Raw genomic sequence first — 24,113 nt, 5'->3', positions numbered from 1 at the left:
AAAAATAAACTCCATCCACTGGTCCCTTAATGCTGTTTCTCTTTTGGTAATCTGTGCAGGGTTGTCTTGCCCTGCATCCAAAAACATGTCTTTTGTGACATTTCGCGACGCTCTCGCTCTGATCAGTGAATGTCTGTTGTGCTCTCAGTGCCCAGCTATACAGGAGCGCGTGCTCTTCCGGGAGAAGTGCCCTTAGGACCCATATAAGGAAATTCCGCTCCATCTAACGTCAAACAGATGTTAGATCCGTATTCAAAATGAGGTGATGTGACTCAGGAGCACTCAACACTCTCATACAGTGCATGTTTCATTCATACATGAAGCTGGAGGGCGCTCTTGCGCAGAAAGTCCAAAACATAGAACTCAGACTCATAGAAGTAAAAAATATTCAAAAAAATATTTAAATAATTTTGAATAGCCATTCAGATTTTATGGATTTGCTATGATGTTCATCACAGTGCCAAATATTTTAATATTTAGACTAAATAGGCCTTTTTTTTCAAACTTTTTTTTTATTTCATTTTAATCTGGACCACAACATGCTTCAGATACTGTTTGAAAGCGTTTTGATTCTTTATTGTTATTAGGGCGTCATTAGTTAACATTAGTTAATTCATTAGTTAACATAAGCTGCCAATGAAAAATCATTCTGAACATTCATTCATTTTAAGCATTTCCATTAAGTTGTTAAAATAAAAAATATTATTAAACCTGTTATACTGTATTATGACCATTAATCACAACAGGAAAATTTGATACCGGCATATCCCTAACTCTGTCTTTAGTTGATAATATTACAGTTGATCAAAATCTCTGGAAGTCTGACCATGACATAATACCTTTTGAGGATTGGCATGGACAGTAACCAGAGAAAGTAAAGCACCTTTCTTCTCTGATATGCTATACTCCTCCAGACCTGAATGGTAGAAATATAAGAGAGCTGAAGGAAGATGACATCATGGTCAGCCAAACAGCAACTTCAACAACGGTTGATATTTTATCAGAAAGTACACAAGCTTACACGAAACCTACAGACTTCACCCAACCAAAATAATAAGCGAGGAATCAAGACTTGGACTGTCAAAGAAAACCATAAACAAACATAGTTATCAAAAATGACTATTGCTACTAATATGTTATAAATATAATTATAAATTTAATTTTTTAATTCCTCTTTTAACAGTCTTCAGTGGATTTATGGAGAACGTTCTTTATTTGGCAAATTAATTTTATTAACTTTACTTGGCAAAAAACATTTAATGAATGTTTGTTATGGGTATTTTCTTTTTCTTTCTTTCTCATTTCTTGATGTATAATGATATACATTGTCAAATAAACAGAAATAAATTAATAAAATGACGATTATTGCTAATTAGATCCATTTGATGATCATAGCCTCATGAATGTGGTCACATATGAAGAAATGTACTGTATTTTCCTTTCTTGACACTGTCAATGGTCATACGCTTTCTGCAGTTCTGTATTAAATGTTTTATCTTCATAGCAAAACCATTTTATAGCAAAACTTTCTATATTAAATAAAAACAATGAACCATCACGGTGTTACAACTTGGTTTGCTAGTCAATTTGTTCTCTTGATTTAATTGCCTAGTATTTTTAATGCTTATTCTATGTTTTTTATATATCTGCTACACTACTACATCTGTTTGACTTATATTATTTTCCAGTCTGTCTGCACTGACAATATAATAATTAATTTAGTGTACCAATTAATTCTGAGTAGTTAGTGAAAATTTTTGAAAGTGAGTTAGCAGTTTTTTTATCTCTTCAAACAGAAAGCAAACTGTCCACACCCTTTCTTCTGCCTTACTCACACGCAGTAAACACTTAATATGTGCAGATAAGAGTGATGCATTACGAACTTATAACTGCTTTTATGAACATCATTCTGAATTATTCAACTGCCCCTGAAATGAGCAGGTAAGAGTAATTACTTACATTTAATGAGACTATAAATGAAAAAAACTGCTTGTTAAAAATTCTGTCAAGCTCACTATTATTTTATTTTTGTTCATTATTCATAAATGATCAATTTATAAAAATAATTTTGATTTTGTGTAAATACAATTGCTTGCACAACGTAGTCTGCACAAGATATAAAGACATTTTTTATGTTCTTTATCATTATTTATTCAAGTCTTTTAATATTCGTAAGTCATGAGAATTTGATTTTATGGTTTAATTCCTAAACAGGCATATGGATTTAAAAATGGCACTAGTATTCATTTACATACTTGTGCACTTACACTGGAGCTGCACAGTAGATCTATGTGAAGAAGATCTATACTGCAGAACCTTAGATGTGTATGACAAATCCATGACAGCAATCCCTGAAAAACTAAAAGATGGAGTCAAAGAAATATTTTTTGTACACAGTCAGATTCCTGTGATATCAAAAGGAGTTTTTTCTAAAAACCCTCAAATAAAGAAAATCGAATTTCTTGGTACTTCAACTCACTCTGTAGAGGTTGGAGCCTTTGAGGGGTTGCCTGATATCACGACCATTGAGATATCTGGCACAAACGTGACAGCATTACCTGTGGGTGTTTTTAAGGATCTCAACAATCTTCAAAAACTTGTTTTAAAAAGAAACAAAATACAGAGCCTTGATAAAGGGTTATTTGATGATTTAAAAAAGCTTCAGGAATTATATCTACATATGAATGAGATCAGTTTCATTGAGGACGGGACATTTGACAATTTAGAGAGTCTCTTGATTCTCCATCTTGCAAAAAACAACCTTAGATCCGTATCGACATCTCTTTTTTCCAATCTGAAGAGACTGCAAATTTTGAGGCTTTATGACAACCAGTTGACTGCTCTACCTGATGGGATTTTTGATAATCTCCCTGATTTGCAAGAGATAGCCTTGCAACGCAACCAAATCTCCTTTATACAGCCAAATTTATTTCCACACAAAAGTAATTTATCAAAACTCTTTTTGGACAATAATCTTTTAACAGAACTGCAGCAAGATCTATTTGTTGGTTTCTCATCATTAAAGACTCTAACTCTGGACAACAATCAATTCAGCAGTCTTCCCAATACTCTTTTTGGAGAAATGCTCAGAATGACTGAATTAAGTCTAAGCCATAACAATCTCACTCACTTACCAACTGCAGTTTTCAGTCCACTTAAGAATCTAAAGAAGTTAGACCTTTCCTCAAACCAGATTTCAATTATATCTCTAGACCTTTTTGAAGGTCTTGAGAAATTGACTGATCTGAATCTTCAAGATAACAATATGGAGTCATTAAAACAAGAGGACTTTAAAAAACTTGAGTCCCTTAAAACGCTCAGACTGGAAAATAATAAACTACAAAGCCTCCCTGGTGATGTTTTTGATGCTGTTCCAAAGCTCAGTAAACTTTACCTGGACAAGAACCCATGGAAGTGCGACTGTGACCTGTTGCCATTCTATGAATGGATGAAGAACAACAAGCTCAAGATTAAATCAAAAACTCCAGAAGTTTGCGAGTTTCCAACAAATCTGCTAAATCAATTAATCCTCTCTTTAACAGAAGAACAATTAATATGCCTCACACCTTCACCAAGTACCATCCCTCTCCTCACAAGTACTGCTCCCATGACCACGCTGCACACCACAACTGCTTCAACCACAAAGTTAACCTCGACAACAGCAGCGCCTACAACAACTACTGCTTTCCAGACGACAAGCACACCTACTCCAACAACAACAACACAGACAACCACCGCAGCACCAGTTCCTCAGGGGCAGGGGCGCTAATATTAAATGTGGCCAATCTAAAAAAAAAAAATTATAGGTCAAAAGTCAGAATACATTACTATTTAATATAATTTTTTTATAAAAAGTCACTTATGGTCATCAAGCTTGAATTTATTTGATCACAATTTTAGTATACTTTAAAATGCATCTTATGCAATGCGGACATATTATCAACTTGTGACACTTTTTGTTTTTCAGGATTCTTTGATAAATATAAAGTTTTTAAAAAAGAACAAACTATTTAAAATATAAAACTTTTGGAACAATATACACAACCGTTTCAAAAGCTTGAGGTCAGAATTAGTTTTTTGAAAGAAATTTGTTTTTATTCAGCAAGGAGTTGTTAAATTGATAGAAACAGTGATTGTAAAGACTTATATTGTAAGAAAAAATCTCTATTTTGAATAAAAGCTGTTATTTTCAACTTTTCATATATCAATGAACCATAAAAAGTATAGCGGGTTAAAAAAAAATATATATAAATAAATAAAGCAGCAAAACTCGTTCCAACGTTCACAATAAATCAGCATATTAGAATGATTTCTGAAGGATCATGTGACACTGAAGACTTGAGTAATGATGCTGAAAATTCAGCTTCGATCAACAATAAATTATTATACATGAGTACAATTTAAGTATTCTTTTAAATACAGTTTCTGTATTTTTTTGTTCAAATAAATAAAGGCTTGATGAGCATAAGACTTTAAAGCTGCATAATTATCAAAAATGGTCATATAATACAATTATATAATAAAAGTATTTTCACGTTACCATTTCGCCAGCCTACATTTAACATAATATGCCTGTAGGTGGCACTTAGGCTTCATTAACATTGATCGTTTCATGAAATAGTAAATGTTGTACTATACAAAAATATAAGTGAACTGAATACTGATCCCCATTATTGTGCTTTTGTAGTCATTTAGCATCCATTTTTTTCAGCGATGTAATTTGATTTATAAAATTAGGCAAACCGCAGATCCAGATCGCTCCACAAATGTAAACTCGTCGGTCCATGTAATTTTCAAAAGATTTATGAATAAGAACGGAAAATGAACACTCCATTTCTCATGACAAAAACAGGCAATGATGAATTATTTAATATTCTAAAATAATTAAAATCGACACACTAGATTTGATTATTGATGAAAAAAATATTGTTTAGTTTATTTTTTTCTTTCCGGCCACCCATAGACACTGAAAGAAGGTTTCCGAACAGAATGTTCAATATCAGTTGGTAAAGCGAAACCATAGATTGTAATGCACGCAACCTTAGCAATGCCTTAAATTGACAGATACACTGAAAAAAGTTTTTCAAGCAATACTTCATCCAATTAATAACTTTTTTCGATTTAATTGACCATTATTAGTTTTATTTTTCAAGTAATAGGCTATTTTTTTTTAGCTCAAAACATTGATAAATATAAATATTTTTCACTACGAGCTCAACTGTTGAATGTTATTTTTCACCATTTACCTTTTATCGCTCTTTCTTGTCCTCAAGAGACTGTTTGTGATCGGCAAAAATTGTTGTTTTTTTAAACAATGGGACATTTCTCATCCGTTGGCTATTAAGTTTTCTCACACGCCTGCAGTGGACAAAACCACGCTTGAACCCTGCACCAGCGAGATCCACTGGGATTATTTTTGTATTTTCCATTTTCTTTTTCCCTCAATGTTTATGAGGAGTGTACCTTTTAAGTTAATTTTTCTCATAGCAGCTGCAATTGCAGCGGAGGAGAGACGATGGTTGCGCTAATATGGTGAGTGCAAAAATTTAACGACCACGTTTAATAGACATGAAATAGTAAATTAATTAACCTTATAAATACAAAAACAGATTAATACAATTCTGTTCTATCTAGATTCAGACCCCAAATAACGACCATCTTGTTTGGGAAGGAAGAAGAAATTGAAGAGATGCTTCAGAAGACTAAGTATGGCCCTCATAAATGTGAAAAGAGAGCACTGCTAACCTTATATTAACAGTATCTCCCAAATTCACAGGCCAGTCTCAGACTAAAATGCATGTTCAAGCTGTCTAAACTGAAAATATCTTGTACTGACACATCTTAAAATATGTCAGTGCCATTGTTGTGTCTCAAAATGCACACAAGTAAAGTTCTTAAGTTCATCACCAACCATTTTTACAGTAAACCAGGTATGTCTAAGAGCATTTATCCCATGTTGTATTTGTCATAATTACAAGATACCAACATGGAAAAAGCATTCATCTCCTTGTAGAACTATTACTGTAATCTGGCATGACTGCACCTGACTGCTCCAGATTAATATAGGCGTTGATAGTGTTCCCAAGGACATGAACAGCTTTAAGTAGAACATAGTGTGAATGCAGCATATGATCTTGAGTATTTGACAACAGCATTAACTGACTTAATAATGTCTTTATCAATGTGTTTCTCCCTCTGTTAGGATGAAGCTGACAAATCAGACTCCAGGAAGAATCCTCAGCGTTGACCAAGTCCACATCTAACCCATCTAGAGTGGGAATCCTGGAAGAAAACTTTGTATGAACCGACTGATCTCAGGCCTTTATTGTCCATTTTTTCAGACTGATTTATGCCCTGCACTTGGACGAAGTGTTTGAAAAGCTTTTTGTATTTTATTCAGCACGTAATATTCGACCTCGGAAAAGGTGAATTAGCACCTAAAATTCAGTGCTGCCAATATTGTGAACTCAGAGTGGAATAAAACCATATCGTTTTGATGCCGTTTGTTGCAAGTGAGATTAACTGTTTTTATGTTAGTTTGTTAAATTTGAGCCAATGAAAAATAGATAACTTGCCCTAAACAGTATTTTCTATGTCGAATATGAAAACTATAAAAATACATTTCTTAAATGAGAACTTTTGTTTTGATTAAATCAATTTTTTTTTGTTTCGATCCAAAATATAACTTCAATTGATTGATTTTCTTCAACAAGAAAAATATTCTTTGCCAAGGTTTTATATATATAATTTATTTTTCATTGGATCAAGTTAAAAAATATAGATGTGAATCATTACCCTAAACCTTTTCAATTGGATGAATGAAACATTTCAGTGCAGGCTGTAAAAACAGAACATAACAGGGATTTACAGACTTCTGAGTGATTAACTACTGTTCTGTACACAATGTCATGTTAATTATCATTTAAATGCATTTTGTTTTATTGACCACAATATCATTGATATTTGTCTGAGAGGGGCTCTTTTTAATAATTTTGAAAAAGGGCAGGGGCTTGAACCACCAACCCCCCACCCCCACCCCTCTGCACGTGCCTGGCCGGCTAAATTGCTTTTGGATAGAGGGGTTTGGTTGCCATGGAAAACTTCCCAGTCAGGACAAGTCATAGAGTGGCAGGCACATTGTGGGATCCCGGGTAATAATTCAGTGATAAATTAATGATTTAGTGAGGAAAACAGGTGCCACAGTATCACAAGAGAGTTTAGAAGAGGGAAACAAAAAAAAGAGACTGAGGGGAAAAAGTGACACAGATGGAGACAATAATTTATTTATTTTTTTAAAGAGTGCGGGGTCTTCCTCCAGCTTTAGCCCTGGCCGTACAAAAGCTATATTCTGAAAGCAGGATTAATCCTGACTTGCGCTCTCTATGGCAGGGGTCTTTAGTGCAAGATTTTACTGGCTAAAAGCAGGGGATTGTAGGAGCGTAAAATGCCAGGCTTTACATGATCCGCAGCATTGTCTATGACAAATCCCATTTGCTACTGGGCCTCTGAGGAACAGGGTTAGAAGTCAAAGTGGTGTGGAGGTGCTTTCCATCCCTTGTGCCTTTACCAGGCCCAGAAATAATCAAAGCTCTAGCACTGAACTGCTTGCTAACTTTTGGTAGGAACATGCACAGAATTGGGGCTGTTCTTACACTCAGGCAAAGTATTGGCAACTAAGAGTCATTATTCAAAACACTGCAATGAGGACTGCATTACAAACATGCTTGTTTAAGCAACAACAAATACAAAATCTGCTATGCATGGTAAAAGAAATCATATTTTATCAAAGTTAGAATGTGAATTTAAAGTTTGAATATGACTGTATTAAGTTTTTTTTTTAAGTTTTTTTATTATATATATTTTTAAGTATATTTATTATCACATTTCTGATGGCTCTATGATTACTCTGAAAATTGTCAAAATATTTTAAATAGTAATCTTTACATAATGTGTACACTGTAGTATATAGCCATGTAACAATTAAAAAAATACTTAAATATTATGCTAAAAATACTTTATTATAATAATTAATGATATTTATTTTGATCTTAGTGTATATCACAAACACTATGGAGCAATAAATCATGCTATTACACAGCTCTTTGAAATGCTCGATTCTGATTGGTCAGTCTCAACATTCTGAAATCCGTTATCCCCCAATAATGGATTAAAGCATAAAAAGGTAAGATTTGAAAACCATTTTAACTCAATAACTATTTTAATCGCAACTTAATTATTTATTTGGTGGAAAGCTTTGTAATAAGGGGTATGACTGTACATTATCCCATAAAATGTTTGTCTTGTTTGAACTTGTTAATTTGTTTAGGCTCAAAGCCACTTGAAAGGAATGCTTTTTCTCGTGGAGGTTTTGAGTTTTCAGCTAATAAAATATTTCAACTCAATATTTCATATCCATTTATTTATCTATCTACCTATCAGGTATCCCATGTAATAATTGGGCTAATGATATCGCAGAATAAACAGAGTTATAAAGAGATAATACAAGATCCAGATCACGCTGTCTGGAGTTTAATCTGCGATCAGTGGCTGAATGTAAATTATCCCATACTGTAGATGTCAGAACTGGTTTGGAACTGAAACCGTTTGCAATTGAGCACTTTTATCATCCTGCTATGGATGTTAAAGATGCAGAGAATGCAAGTACAGTCATCAGTAGCGGTTCACTTGTGTAAACCAGGACAGATTGTTTTCATACCAATTGAGAAATATCCTGGAGTCCACATGACCATTCTCCAGTTTTCACATGAACTTTGGTGCTTACTCAAATGGACTGTGAGGAAACAATGCAGTGTCAGCAGTGGCCCTTCCTTTGGGCACTTTGAGCCCTGAACATCTTCTGGTAGGGTAAACTGGCACAGCACCAACCAGACCAGGCTGAGGCACAGAGCACAGCGGTCTGCATCACAATAACCCCCTCTCATGGCGAGGAGAGGTCCACTCAGAGAACATTTTTCATAGCTACTGCTTCTTGCCAACAGTGATTCACATCACAACTCTGCAGAAAAGGAAAGGCAATACTTTATGATGAGGTGGGTGGCAAAGACCCACAGAAACAAGAGCTTAAGCCTCCTACATGTTCATCCCCTTTAAGAACCAAGGAATCTAGAAGCTTCGCAGAAGAGGTTTATGAGGGGGTGGGATCATTCATTCCTTTCCCTCCTTTTGTCACCCCATCCTGAACTATCATTGAACACCCACTCAGTCACACTGGGAGGAAGAACAGAGAAAGGGAAAGAATGAGAGAGGCAGTGATTATGCACTTAAGCATTGCTGCACCACAAAGAATTCTCATCAGCTGCCCTCAATGCGATCACTCAGTGAAAACATCAGGTCTAATATCCTGCCACAGAGCCACTCGGACCGCCTGATGGGCATTAGGAAATTACGACCGCAAGAGCTATTGACACTGATTTGGGGTACTGGGGCTGATCCGACAGCAACCCATTGTGGCGTAGATGGCATGTGGATCTTACGTCTTAAACAAGAAACAAAAACGTATGGGTTCCCATGTCAGGAAACTTCCAAGAGAACAAGCTACTTCCAAAAATGACATACAGGAAGTGGTAAATGACACTTGGCAGAAAAGCGTCATATTGTTGGCATTCAAAATAAAAGTAAAAATCTAGTTTGAAAGTTCTTAAAAATGTACTTTGTGTTCATGTTGGTTTTGAAACTATTTAATAACATTTTTAATTTAATGATTATAAAAATGTAATGTAAAAAAAATACATAAAAAAATTCCTTAATTTAAAAAAAAAATACATAAAAAAATTCCTTAATTTAAAAAAAAATACGTTTATACTTTACTTTTAATTAAAAAAAATCAATGTTAAAAAGTTTTTTTTTTTTTTTTACAGAAATATACAAATTTAAGACAAAAGATAATAATATGTACATCATAAAAATGTTTATTTATTTATACCTGTTTTCCATGTTAACATATTTTGTATAATATAATAAGTTAATATATCATCAATCATTGGAAATTGAAATTTTCTTTTTTTTTTTTTTTTGACTGTACTGAATACTTCCTTTCTAAATCAAAGCATCAATTTAGGAAAATTGTAAAATTAATTATAATAATTGGGTGTCATGTCACTGACCCATCTCCACATAGTAGCACATAGTTCTTGAGGAAACCCAAACACCCATCCATCTTAAAGAGACAGTTTTATTTTTAGGTTCCTCCCTAAATTCACTAAAGCTGAACATCTTCAGCATATGGGCTCTCTCAGACTCCCCAGGGCATTGTAAATCTCTGGAGTTGTTCGGTGGGCTGCACAGCTTCATAAAGCTACCATAGAAGCCTGACAGCAGGACAACTCCAAACCTTTGCCTCCAAGTGCTACTTCAGAGGAAACTACAGCAACATTATACTTCGACAAATGCTACTGACGGATGAATTAAGTGTTTCACACATCATATTTCTGACAATGTCATAAACTAGGCTACATCTTTATAATGTAAGACGATGAATCGTTTATGCTTTTAATGAGACCAGGGATGGTAACCGTGTGACTGTGGCATGTAGGAACACTGGATTTCAATGTGACATTTTATATCGGTCTATTAACCCATTTCCTCTTCTCTTCTTTTGCTCATTAGAAAGCACATCTGTTTTCTGCAGCTGCAGGGTAACTGCTGATTCTGACCAGACTTTGTCTTATTTAATGCGTACAAACACGCCAATGTGCTTTCGCTCACCGATCCCAGAATAGCATTAAATGCTGTTACATCAGACAAGCAGGGGCTGGGCATTTTCAGATCTGATTATACCGACAACTTTCATAGGGTTATTGGCTTACAGCACACTGAATTTCCAAATCATTAAACCCCTCAACCTCTTGACCTAGTTTTGACTCTGCTCAGGATGCCACATGCAAACGGACGTCTGCGTTGGGTAAGCAATGCTTAAAAAGTACCAAAGCAATGCTAAACGTCACTCAGAGAGATTTACGAGCATCAGTTGGTATATAAAGGAGCGAAGTGTTCAACATGTGTTATAAGAAGGATGTAGACAGCTGAGAGTCAGACTTTCAGGGTCACTTCGGCACACGGGGCAGCTGTTGGCTGGAAGACACAGTGGGCAGTGATGGGGGAGTGGTCAAAGGTCATTGCTAAAAAAGTGGTCGAAGGGATGGTCTGACCTTGAAACATACACACCAGTCACCTCCATTGAACCCCTGCACTCCGGTGACCCACGAGTACCTGGTGAGTATGTAACTGAAGGCATCTTTAAATAAACAGCAGCCTTTAAAGATCAGCCGCTCTGTTCTGCACTCAGCTGTAAGAAGATCTACTGTTGAAGCAAATAGTCTTCATCAAGGAAACATGAGCAGCACTGAAATGTGCTTGAAAAGGGAGGAGATCAAGTGCAGCGTTGCATGGTGAAGACGGGCTCTCAGCGTGATGGACATCTCGTCACCTACAGCAGGGGTCAGAGGTCAGCAGCAGAGGGACGCCCAGGGAGACCAAGCACTTTAGGGCCATTACAATCATGAAAGTGTGGTTGATTTGGCTAATTGTGATTACAAATTATATCGTAAAATGAAAAAATATAGTTAAATTATTAATAACACATTTTAATACATATTATAAATAATAATAATATGTCCCTATGAAATAAGTTTTTTTCCAAATTCCGTTTTTTCCATTTAAATTTTTCTGGATTCTGTTTTTTTTCCGTTTAAATTTTTCGCAACTCTTTTTTAATGGTTAAATTAAATGTTATATTAATATTAATAAAGCATCTCTAATTAATTAAATTGGTAAACAAAGGGGATTTACTATTAAAATAAAAACAGGGAAGAAATGTTGTGTGATTATTCCTTAAAAATAATGTTTGTTTCTTTTTAGTAGAAATAGGCTTAGTAGAAATAGGCTATGTACATTCTGCTGAACAACAGTTAATACACTTCTGACAAATACTTGTCCTTTACCTAAACCAGACTTTTATTTTGATGGGTTGCCGTGAATACCTCTACAGTTCTGTGTATGTGATTTGACGCTAGTTTTACTCAAATCAAACGGTCAAATGCTCATGAAGTCACTTTCAGAGCAGTTCTGGAGATGTTCCTCATGTGTTCATGTCCTTATTTAGAGGGACAGCAGACGGTGAAATCACTGCGAGTGTCATGCGTGCTTCTGTGTGTGTAATAGACGAAACCGCGCTTCTGCACCACTCATTAAAAGAGACACACGGAACATGCTGGATTCATATTTAACTTTTCCAGTTTAATATTTACAGATACTAGTCCATATCGTGATTTGATTTAAATGTAATTACCTACTTTTTATTAATTCATTTCATTCAATTAAAAAAATTCCATGACATTCCGCGTTAAACTGTGAATTCCATTTATATGACTGGATTCCGCAATTCTGTCCGCGTTTCCTGCATCGCAGAAATCATAGGGCCCTTTAATAATAATAATAATTTAAAAATGTAAGACTAAAGATTAACAACATTGCTTTAAACAAACACAAAAGAGACACAAAAACAAAACACCAACCCAAAACAAAACAAAAACAAAACAAGAACTTAAACCAAAAAAATAAATAACTGAAACAACACAAACTCAACACAACCCAAAACAAAAACAAACTAAAACAAAACACCAACCAACCAAAACAAAACCAAGTCCAAACAACAAAACAAAACCAAAAAGAAAAGAACAAGTAGTATTTTAACCCATCTAAACTATTTAATTATAGTAATATTCACATTTATTAAATTGGGACAGACTTACTGACAAACATTTTTAAAAAAGCTTATTAATAGGGACTCACAAAAAAACATTCTCTTTTCTGTTGCTGAATTTAAACTCCATTCTAATGGGTAGAAGGTGCCGTTAAACAAACCTGCTCTGTAGCTTTTATAGCCAATGGCCATGTGAAATGAGATACTCACAACAGGGGCTTTTTTCCCCTTGCTTTCACGGCTGGGAGAGCCAAAGTTACCCTTTAAGTTTCCTCTTGAGTACTAAAGTTGACTTACTGGCCCTTTTCCCTATAAATCACCTTTGCTCTCAACTCAACAATATAGAGCAGTTCAGTAGAAAAGCAGTGCTTGATGGAGTTGTGTTTGTCAGAGTGCCCCAATATATCTGGATAGCTGACATAACCTCTGCGTGAAAGCTGTCACATGGACAAATGTAGTAACTGACATGTAAGGGCAGCAGAGATAATTTCTAATAATAATGATTAGATTAATAGCAATAAACAGAAAAAAAAAATGGAATTAAAAAATGTGTATAGTTTCTATATGTTCGTTTTATTTATTATCTATTTATTATAATTAACTAATTAATTAACTATTAACTTTTTTTCTCTAAAACACTTTAATCATGTGAAGCACTGGAGACGTTTTTAGGATGTTAAAGGTTCTTCACGAAACCACAGATGGAATAGATCCTTTACTTTTTAAGAATGGATGTATATCTGTAATCGGGGGAATTCTCATGAGAAATCTGAACCAGTGACCTGAAAAAGTAATGGGAAAATGGAAAGAATGAATCATGTGGTGTGGTTGAGCAAAAGAGGTCAGCATTTGGTGTGTTTATTATCCTTCTGAAGTGGATTGGAAGTAGTTTCCTTGAAGTGGTGTGGCCGAGTACCAGTTCTTTTAATGTGAGCAAATAGGCACGGATAAACAAGCTCAATTGTTTTGCCTCCTTGTTCCTTCAGGCATTGTGTATTTGCTCTGTGAACCTTGTTGAGTGGTACACTATTAAGACAGGAAGGAAGGGGAGCGCCGCATGCTCCGGTCCAACTTGGTTCCAGAATTCCTTCCATGAGAGCAGATACCAAAAACTACAAGCCAACTATTATCTGAATGCTCTAACATAACTCTTTTACAGTGCGTTTCCCTTTCATAGTGTTTTATGATGTCTTATGCACTGTGTAAAATGTGATTAATCCATAAACCATGATCTCCCACCAATTGTTTACATAAGGTTCTTTTTTCCTGTGCCTAATCTGCATGGAAGATGTGTGTATAGTAGTTAAGCAGCACAGGGTGCAACTGTAACACTGGGCCTAAACTCATATCAGAGAGGTGTGATTAATGTTTTCCACTGCTGGAGATAAAGGACTCCCTGGAGAGAGGAATGAAAAAGAGAACAAAACAAGGGAGGAAGTTAAAAGAGAGAGAGAGAGTGAAGAATACTGTGGCTTTTGGCCCACAAAATGTGTGTTAAGACATAAAAAGTAGATCTGAAATTCTGCCTGCGTTGCCAAAACCTCTGCTGTAGACATGTTTGAAGGTCACAATTCAAGATGACCACAAGTGATCCTTGTTAAACTGCAATAATACATACAAATTTCAGGAAGCTGAAAATGTCTCTAGCTGTTTAGACAAAGTTGCAATTATTATATAAAAAAAAAACAATAAAAAAACAACAGTTCTTTCATTTAACCAAGGAACCTGCAAATAGCACAGGTGATAGATGAACAATACTGGACACAGGAAACACAGGGCTTACACATAGAATGTAGTGGGACACACCTGAAATCGATAAACAATCAAAACACGAAAGAAATTGGGTAATGGGGAGCACATGGGGAGCAAAATAAGATACGGAACACAGGAGAGTCCTTGGACCTGACAACAGGAACAACGCGCTTTGTATTACGTTGTATTATGGTTTTTTAATTTATTTGATTTTTTTACTGAACTCCCACCTCTAATTTGTGGGAAAGTCAATCGTAACATTACATTTTGAGATGGCCAATCAAAATTTAGAACGAATGTTCTGGACACACCATAGATAAACACTGCAATGCCTCATGCTCCACCCCAAACAAGTTATTTGTTTCCCAGGAATACAAGAAATAAAAACAAGCAATGGATATGAGGTGCAATCGAACAACCGTTAACCCCTGTACGACTGTGACAGACCTTTAATAATCCACTTCCAGGACAAAAATGTGTTTCACAGCTGGAGTCCCCCGAGGAACCATGTCAAGCACAAAAGCAGCACACATCAGTGCGGCAAAGCTCTTTCAGAGAAGGCCTGGAATGCACTGCAGGTTGACACAATTTATAAATAACCATCAGAAAGAGTCAGACACAAAAGCCAATGCTTTTCAGCCCCTCCACCGAGCAAAGCGGCTTCGGTCTTGTCATACAGCCTTTAACTTGGGAAGTGCCAGCAGCTGGCGTTGCCAACAAATCAGAGAATGTCAAGGCAGCCATGCTGCCAATAAAAAATGCTGTGTGTGTGCTGAGAGAGAGACAAAGAGAGAGAGACAAAGATAGAGAGGAAGAGGGCATTGCCTGCAGCAATTGAAAAAGATTTATAAAAAAAAAGTATAAAATAAGGCATAAATTCATGGAATTGCCAGCTTCAAATGATCCAGTTTTCCCTTATTATTCTGATTGAACACTATCATAGTGGGGGGTAAAAGAAAAACTGAGTAGAAAACAGTTTTTTTTTAATGTATATACCGTATATGTAAGAATAAGGGCTACTTAAATTAGTAAAATAATGCTTTTTTTTATATAAAAAAAAATATATAAAATTATATATAAAAAAATTAAATTTTTAACTACAACTTATTTTTGTATTCTAAATTATAAATACTTCTGATGCACTAAAATATCTTTTTACAGAAATTGAAGGTTAAGTTTATTTAGCTTGTGGTTTTTAATAACTTATAAATATATGTAATTATCAGCATTCAAATAAAAAGTTGTATATAGACATTTAAATTGCACACAAGTTTTTAATTTATTAATTAAAATGTTTCTACTTCAATTTGTTGTTGAAATATACACATTTTGTTACTAATGATGTGAAACAAAGACGCAAAAAAAAAAATTGATTTAAATTTTTGAAAAGCAGGCCCATTACAAATAATGTTTTAGTAAAGTTTTGTTCACACATCTGAACTGAAGCAGCAGACTAAAAGCTCACAGTTCATCATAACAAAGATCAGTTCAAATTGATAAACTTGAGTCCAAACACGACATCTGAGAAGTGCAAATTAAAAGTCACCGTTTTCGTCAATGACTTATACCCCCTGAAACCGAAAATACATTTTCTGGTGAACATTTCTGGTTGCCAAAATGTTGGTGCATCATTAATAAATAACATTTATAGTGTAAATAAATACTATTATTATATATAGTGAAAACACACACAAAACAAACAAGATAAGGTGTCTGACTGCCAGAGTGAAATCTCTGTTGTTTAAAGCTCTGATTCACATACAGTACCAAATCACTGCCACCTGCCTCTCCACACATACATCTTAATCTGCTAAACCACACTGTGACCAGACAATGAAACCCTTTTTGATTGGGGGAATGATAGTACGAAAGGCAGTTATGTTTAATTTGTTACGGTGCAGAACACCAGATTGCAGTGTTGGATCAGCAAGAAACATGCTTCAATTTGCCAAAACTGCTGCCCTCACAAACCAGCGAGATGAAAGATGAATCAGTGAGGCTGTGACCTCCAGACAGAAAACACTAAGTGTAGTCCCATTTGCAAATAATTATTTGTAATGAATCAATTAAAAATACTATGGTCAAAATGTGGAGATTTTGTCTCTTTACCAGAACAGGTTTGGAGAAATTTAGCATCACATCACTTGCTCATCAATGGATCCTCTGCAGTGAATGGGTGCCGTCAGAATGAGACTCCAGACAGCTGATAAAAACATCACAATGAACCACAAGTATTCCACACGACCCCAGTCCATCAATTAAGGTCTTATAAAAGGAAAAGCTGCATGTTTGTAAGAAACAAATGCATCACCAAGTAATTTTAACAGTAAACTGTCACTTCTGGCCAAAATATGAGTCTATAAACCATAATCCATAATAATGCTTCCATCCCCTGTTGTCCTCTCACATCAAAATCCAAGTTAAAAACATTTTAAAAATGAATTTATGATAAACACACTAGAGCCATGTGGATTACTTGTGGATTATTTGGACATTTTTAACAGCTGTTTGGACTCTCATTCTGACGGCACCCATTCACTGCAGAGGACTCACCGGTAAGGAAGTGATGCAATGCTAAATTTCTCCAAATCTGTTGCAATGAAAGAAACAAACTCATTTACTCATTTACTCAACTTAAATGGCATTTTTTAGGTGAACTACTGTATTACTTTAATCGCTAAATGCAACTGTATTATTTATTATGATTTAAATCTTTAATCAAAATGTAAACATTTACTAACAGCCAGTCGGAACAGTCACAAAAGTAGAACTGATCTGCTTCTCATTTATTGTTTTATACCTAAATCTGAAGACCTAAAGACATGTTGTATCGTGTACATCACATGCAGGTCCTATTTAACTAGAAGTGTCAGCCTCATCTGCTTCAAGCGGATCTAATTAAATGCTGTTCCACACTAACAGGATTGAGTCAACTAACCATTTCCTGTGTACTGCCCCCAAAAAGCTTTTAAAATGGCATTTACCGTAATGCACACGAGCAGCCACGGGATGAAACATTTCCTTCTATACATATGCACCGTCAGACAGAAGCGAAACCGACATCTGTACGTACATGAAGACTGGCTTTATATTGTTCCCAGGGGATTGTGGGACATGCTGGAGTAAGAGGGGGAAGGGGTTGCTGTTGCACCAACACAAAAGCAGGAACGATTACATTTCAAGTAGTCTTGAGTCCAGATGCATTTATTTAGGACATATCACGGATACATTTGGGTTGTCAATATATCAATATAATTAGTAATTTATTTAATGATAATTGACAAGTAATTTAAAAAGTTAATGTTTGATACTGCTGAAAGTATCGCAATTGTGAAAAATGAGCATATTAACTTTGGCAGCCCTAAAATCTATCAAATATATCAATTCTGTTTCATTTTGTTCATCCAGTCAGCCAGCCCAGCAACTGTCGTCATCAGGCATCCAATTGTCATCTTCTGCTCTCTGGCTTGTATGTGGTTTTATCTCAGCCAACAAGACAGCTGAAAAGCATGTGGATGTGGATTTTTTTTTTTTTTTGAGCGGTACAATGTTCACTTGTGCAACATTGTTCCCTGAAATGATTCTGGGTGGTCTTTTTCATTGTATGCAGTTGCAGCAGCTAATGGGTTGATCTGGACTGGTTCAGTTCAAACCGGACTTCACAAGGGACTCTTAAGGGGTTTCGCTTCCATCTGCCAAGTTTACTAGAATAAGAAAAAGCCTTCACTACAAAACAAAGCACAGTGTATCCCTGTAATGAGCTCACAGACAATGCAAACGGCCTGGCAGTTTAACGGAGAAACTCAGCTGACTGCACAAGCCTAACAACAAAACTCACAAAGGACCATTGCAGGCACGTACAGAAGACATGTTCGCTCGATCTTCATGAACTCTGATTGAGCTTTCCCTCACATAAACAGCTCACTGGATCGGGTTCATCACTGCTCATTCATGCTGTGCTTTCTTTGTAAGTCAACAGTTCTTCCACCATTTCCTTCACCTGAACACCAGTCTCATGTGCTAATATTTAATTTTTTTGGTTTTGGTCTCCAGGGATAATTCGACAGGATGTTTGCTAACAGCGGTCATCCCCTGTAAATCCCCCCCTTTGTGCTTTCATGAATAGCGATAGCAAGAGGCACTGGTCCGACCATAAAACATGCCGTTTAACCCACTACAACCAATTCAGCCACTACAGCCATTAAGATTTATTTAAACAGTCATTTTTATGTAAGTAAAGTATCTAAGTGAGCTAGCAGTACAGCAGTGCAAAATCATTTTCTCTCTGTCTAAATTACAACCATATGAGACCCGGTTCATATTTTCAGGGAGTTTGTGATTATCATAAGAGAGATTAGTTCTGAACTCAGATAACCCAAGACTTCTTTCCCCCACCCTTCACAAACAGACACCAAGCCAAGACACGATCCTCTCCAAATTAAAACCGTAGCTATTCATTTGGAGCTTACCGTAGAGATCTGCTCCTTCCCTGGGCCTTTTAGCATCCCTGTGGCTTTATATCGGAGAATATAAGATAGCCAAAGAGAAAGACAGGGGATTTGTAATACAATTATTTTGGTCATAACCAGCATTCCTGCAATGAAGTCTGAGTGATTCTGGTTTCTGTTAGACGGATGATGTGGGCCATTGTACGTCCTGACAGCAGAAGGACAAGGAACAATACACTTGCTTAAGCTAGGGAAACCTAATAAAATGGTAATACTTTATCTCCAATTCGAAGCTTTGAATACCCAGAATTATCTTGCCACTTGCCAGGTTACAATTTTATCACATACCCACAGGCCAACATCACATCGCTTCCTAACCAGAAGAAAACAATACTGTGAGTACCCAAGTTCTTTCTTTTTCTTGACAACCACATTCTTTGAGGCAGTCCAATGTCAGCTCGGCAAGCAATCAATAGCATGTAATTATGATGAAAGGCTCTCACTCTCCTACACTGTAAACAGATCAGCCTGTTGTAAATGACTTTGTTTGATGTAGATTAATACAAGAACACCCTCACCAGCACGTAAGCATAAACAATCTACACTTTTACACCAGAAAAGTGTGTGGTCTCTGCACCAAGTCCTTTAAGACTTGTTTATACCGCCAGCGACCTAATGCAACAAAGGGTTAGGAGCAAAGGCACTGTATAAGATAGAATCCCTTTTCAGAGGATGTCTCTTTATCATGAGTTTATTTTATCTTAAAAGGGACAAAATCAGGATGAGAAAAACTTATTCATAGGAACATAACTCTCCAATTATGTTATAGTTAATGGCTGATAGATACATTACAAATCTGGCACATAGGCACATAGGAAATTAAAGGCTCATTATTGTGAATTATATGGTTTACTTACATAAACATGCAATTAGTCGACTGATTGCTTAAAATGAACAAACTACTAGTCAACTAGAAAAATCTTTATCCGAGGGCAGCCCTAATTTTTAGCAAGATAAAAATTAGTGTCAATATGGAATAATATCCGAATTACATATAGAACTGTTACAACAGAAACTAGAACCAGAAATGCCTACAAGCGTCCAATCAGCTCAGTGACTTGGTAACGTGAGGTAAAATATTTCCTGGCAGTGTGAATGACAACTCAAACCTGCTGGTCTCGAACCAGGAACCACTAAAGTCAAGCCAATAATGTCCTCACCACAAAGTTTTCAAAACAGTGATGCAATTTGGCTACACTGCCACTAAAAACAAAACTAGATGGCAAAAAGCTAGATTGCTGGACAGCCTATTCCCAGTTAGTGGAAAAGAGCATAAAGCACTCTCCTATTGATTGACAGTTATGCCAGCTTCAGCACTGTCCAGCACTCAATGTACTACCAATAAGAATGTTGTCATGACATTGGAACATCCACAGTGGGAACAAGACAATCTTTCAGCCCAATAAACTGGCCACCATCACTGTGTACCAGTGAACCAACTATTCCAGCAGCCAATCAGAATAGTGCATCCCACACCTTTCTTCAACGCTCCAATTCCCATATCCCCTTCCCCTTGCCTTAATCTATAATTATCACCGCCAACTCTCCATTTTCACAGAAAAAAAGCAAATATAACACTTATAAACTGAGTCACTTAATGAGTGAATAATTACATTTTTAATGAAGTCTGGAAACAGCCTGACTGGGGTGGTGGGAAAAAAGTGAGAGAGCAATCTGCCTGTGTCCAGAAGGCAAGTTTAATCCCTGACACCTGTCAAAGTGCTCAGACAGCGCAGACCCCCACGGTTCATTGAAGGCTGTGGTTAAACAGAAAGGCTTAACCCAAGAGGTAATCCACACACAACTGAAGATACACTCCTTCTGTTCAATAACACATCTGTCTGAGGTGCATTAAGATTACACCGCACACTTCCCACACTCTTTTGCAAACTCTGCAGGGTGCTCAGTCAAACAGTAACCAATTTTAATGCAGGACACATCAGGCATAAGAAAGCATTCAAGAATGATATTTAAAAGTTAAGTTTAAGAGAACAGTAGCAGGTGCATTGAAAACTTGGGAAAATGGAAGGTATAGAAGGAATGGAAGGTAAAAAAAATTGTTAACATGCATAATGTGCACGCATGCCAGCAGGATGCATCGAGTCTTGGTCAAACATGGTGTGGTTCCCCCACCGAGAGTTGACATGGAATACAACTGGCATTCCGCCCAAAGTTCCCCTCAAACAATCCTTGTGTCCATCCCCCAAACCTGCAAACCAAATGGCATGCTGCTTGGATCAATAAACTGGCAAGGAGACATAATTGTTTCCACACACCAGATTTTCACTTCAAGTCACTCATCCACCTCCCCCTGACTTTGAACCTGACATGCAGCCAAATGCACAGAATGGAGTAGCCAAAATGTGAAATTTAAGGTCACTGCGGCTGGTTACAAATGCAGGTATCCACTGGAGTTGATGGGACTGCAGGGGGCCTGGCCTTTAGGGTTTAGTGGTGAATGAATTAGACAGAAGAAATGGGGATTATGGGGGCCGGTCGTGATGGTCTATTGTTCAAGCCTGAGAAATTGTGTAATGGTTGCATAGCTGCATTCAAAGCATAAGAGAGCATCAACTTCTCTGAGCGACGGGAAACCTTCCAGCAATGAAGGGTGGGTTAGTAGAGTCTAGCAGAGCACTCTCAACAGTCTAATAAAAGTCCAGGAAACTTGTCTTTCACAGGGATTAGGCCATTGTGGTAAAGCGATGACTTTGTGTTGGAAAAGTTGGTTTCAGTTATGAGTTTCTGGCTACTAGGATAGGTTGTAAAAGACATGATGTATACCTTTTAGCAGGCTTGCGGTGGCCACTGTAAAGACCTCAACATAACCCATGTGTCATTTTATGATTCTTAAGGGTGCTCAGGGTGCAGTCACTATAGGCTTTTTGCTGAACCCAAATTGGTGCAGACTTCCACCAGACAGTCTATGCGGTATTACGTCACCAATAAGCAGAGGACCACAAGGTCTTAGGACAACATTTGGGACAGGGCCCTAGACCAGAGAACAGCAACTAAGAAGCAAATCCTTCCAATCTGTGAATGCAATTATCTCACAGGCCTTGAGCTCCTTCCACTTATAGCAAATACATGTTGTCATCATAATCATACCAGTGTTTTTACAAGGAAAGAAAGCTAATTCATCTTGTCATTCTGGAATGAAGCTGGACCAGCAGGAGAGTGGGAACTAGACTGGTTAATTACTTAAATTAATTTTCATAAAAATTCCTGCAAAAGAATTGGGAATAGAAAATAAAAATGAGAAAAACAGCAAAAGGTAGACACAGGAAAAGAAAAGAAGACTTGAAAGAAATGATTAGAAAATAGGAAAAAGCACTGGGACAAAGAGGCCACCTTAAACTCCTTTGTTTCCATGCTAAAGGAGACACTCTTGGGAGACTGATCAGTGGGTAAGCGAGAAAACACAAAGTGTGTTTTCAGGTCTCCCCCATTTCCCTTTTCTCCTCACTCATGCGTAGTAAACTTTTAAGTGGCTCTCTCCACACTTAAGTGTCTGTTCTCACTCTTGGATACTCACCCCTGCAGACCATTAAACTTTAAAAGTATTTATGTTTCAAATGGCACAGACCCCCAGGAACAACAACAGAGAATGAGAGCCTCAGACATCGTTCTTCACAAGACACACAAAAGAAACAGACATAAAAATGCAGTACAAGAATGGATTTCCGTCATGACCCAGTGTGTTGAGGACTGTTCATGCCGCTCTTCCCCATATGATGAAAGCAATTAGTAGCAAATGGTGTTTAGTGCCATTGACATGAAACCTAGAGTGATGCATGTTGACATTCTTAGATTGAAAATGCAAATACCTAACTGAGATTTAAGAGCCAAGGTGGAAGTGGGGAAATTATCGGCTTCATAGGACTTTCTTTTCAAGTCCTTTACTGCACCGTTGATTCAAAAGGATGCAATCCCAGACCACAAAAACCTGAACCCACAACCCAAATTCCACCACTTAGTGTAAACTTTAGTGTGTAAACTGGTGTAGACTTCCTCAGTCAGTCACCTCTGATTTGAATTTTTCCCATAGATGCATGCATGAACTAGTTATGAGGCAATGGTAGCCCAATTAAATACTACTGTAGGTCACCCATCTTTTCAACAAGTGGCGGGGGGTGGCTTGGGGAGAAACGAATGGGAACAGGGAAGAGAGAGAAAGGAATGGCACAGCAAGAGTCTGGAAACCAAAACCATACCACTGAAACTTTTATTGTTGAGTTCACCGCCGGAGGAAACAGAACAGGCAACACCTGCAGTTTGTAGTGTGAAAGATCAAACTGACGCACAAATGTTTTGTTCTGTTTGTGACATGCCTCCAGAAATAAAATAAAATGGAATTAAATTTAATTAAATTAAAAAAATAAAACAATATAAAATAAGAAGTCATTTTCTTTTAAACTCATCAGATTATTAAAGCTCTACATTAATACATATATGCACAATCACTGTGATGTAAAAAAAAAAAAAAAAAAAAAAAAAAAACCTCATACCAAAGTATTCTAGTAATTCCCCCCATTCCTAGTGAAAGGACAACTATTTAAGTCATTCTCAAAAAACAGATGCACTAATAACATTTCAATGTAACACTGCCACAAAAGGCAGTTTGCTGCATATAGATCCATCCCTGCACTTACATAAGCCACTTTGCTTTTTCCCTTTAGAAACATTCCATGTGCTGAGGCCAAGCCAGATATTTAGTTTGGCTGCGCTCACAGCCGGGGGACAACAGATAGAATAAAATGAATTGAGGCAGAATGAAGAATGGCTGGTCATTCACTCGAGGGGATGCCTTTGTTTCCATCTACACACTACCTTCTACACCCACCTCTCTGGACTACAGACTCTCCCTCTCATACACACATTAGCACAAAAGACACCATTCAACTGGGTGCATTAAAACATGACAGCAAACTTTCCAGATGGAGAATTTTAGATTCAACCCAAAATTAATATATAGCCAAACCTCCTCACTGGTCACAGTGTTTATGGTCATATACAAAATGTTTGGGTTGGTAAGATTTTCTTTAAAAGGTGTTTTTGTAAGAAGTCTCTTATACTCACCAAGGCTGCATTTGTTTGATAAAAAAAAATAAAAAATTCAGTAAATGTCATTA

General features: G+C 36.6%; 2 protein-coding genes across 2 annotated transcripts in view; one reads left to right on the top strand and one right to left on the bottom strand.

The window, feature by feature from the left end:
* The window catches only part of LOC113058260 (nucleoredoxin-like), a 70,252-nt gene that overhangs the window by 25,742 nt on the left and 20,397 nt on the right, over positions 1 to 24,113 (bottom strand). The gene's annotated exons all lie outside the window — the stretch shown is intronic.
* Positions 1,788 to 8,402, top strand: LOC113058259 (leucine-rich repeat-containing protein 15-like). Its single transcript, XM_026226015.1, has 4 exons — positions 1,788 to 1,941; positions 2,215 to 5,532; positions 5,635 to 5,706; positions 6,203 to 8,402. The coding sequence occupies exons 1-2, from the start codon at positions 1,871 to 1,873 to the stop codon at positions 3,767 to 3,769; spliced, it is 1,626 nt and encodes a 541-aa protein (XP_026081800.1). The 5' UTR covers positions 1,788 to 1,870; the 3' UTR covers positions 3,770 to 5,532; positions 5,635 to 5,706; positions 6,203 to 8,402.

This window comes from Carassius auratus, chromosome 40 (assembly GCF_003368295.1).
Source record: "Carassius auratus strain Wakin chromosome 40, ASM336829v1, whole genome shotgun sequence".
Classification (NCBI taxonomy): Eukaryota; Metazoa; Chordata; class Actinopteri; order Cypriniformes; family Cyprinidae; genus Carassius; species Carassius auratus.
Note: the sequence above shows the minus strand (reverse complement) of the source record. Positions and strands in the feature narration are given on the sequence as shown.

What these genes read in the sequence shown, in the direction of transcription:
- LOC113058259 (XM_026226015.1), top strand. Translation starts at nt 1,871, where the DNA reads ATGCATTACGAACTTATAACTGCTTTTATGAACATCATTCTGAATTAT. An exon ending in ACTGCCCCTGAAATGAGCAG is followed by an intron (nt 1,942 to 2,214) that starts GTAAGAGTAATT and finishes ATTCCTAAACAG; the next exon opens with GCATATGGATTTAAAAATGG.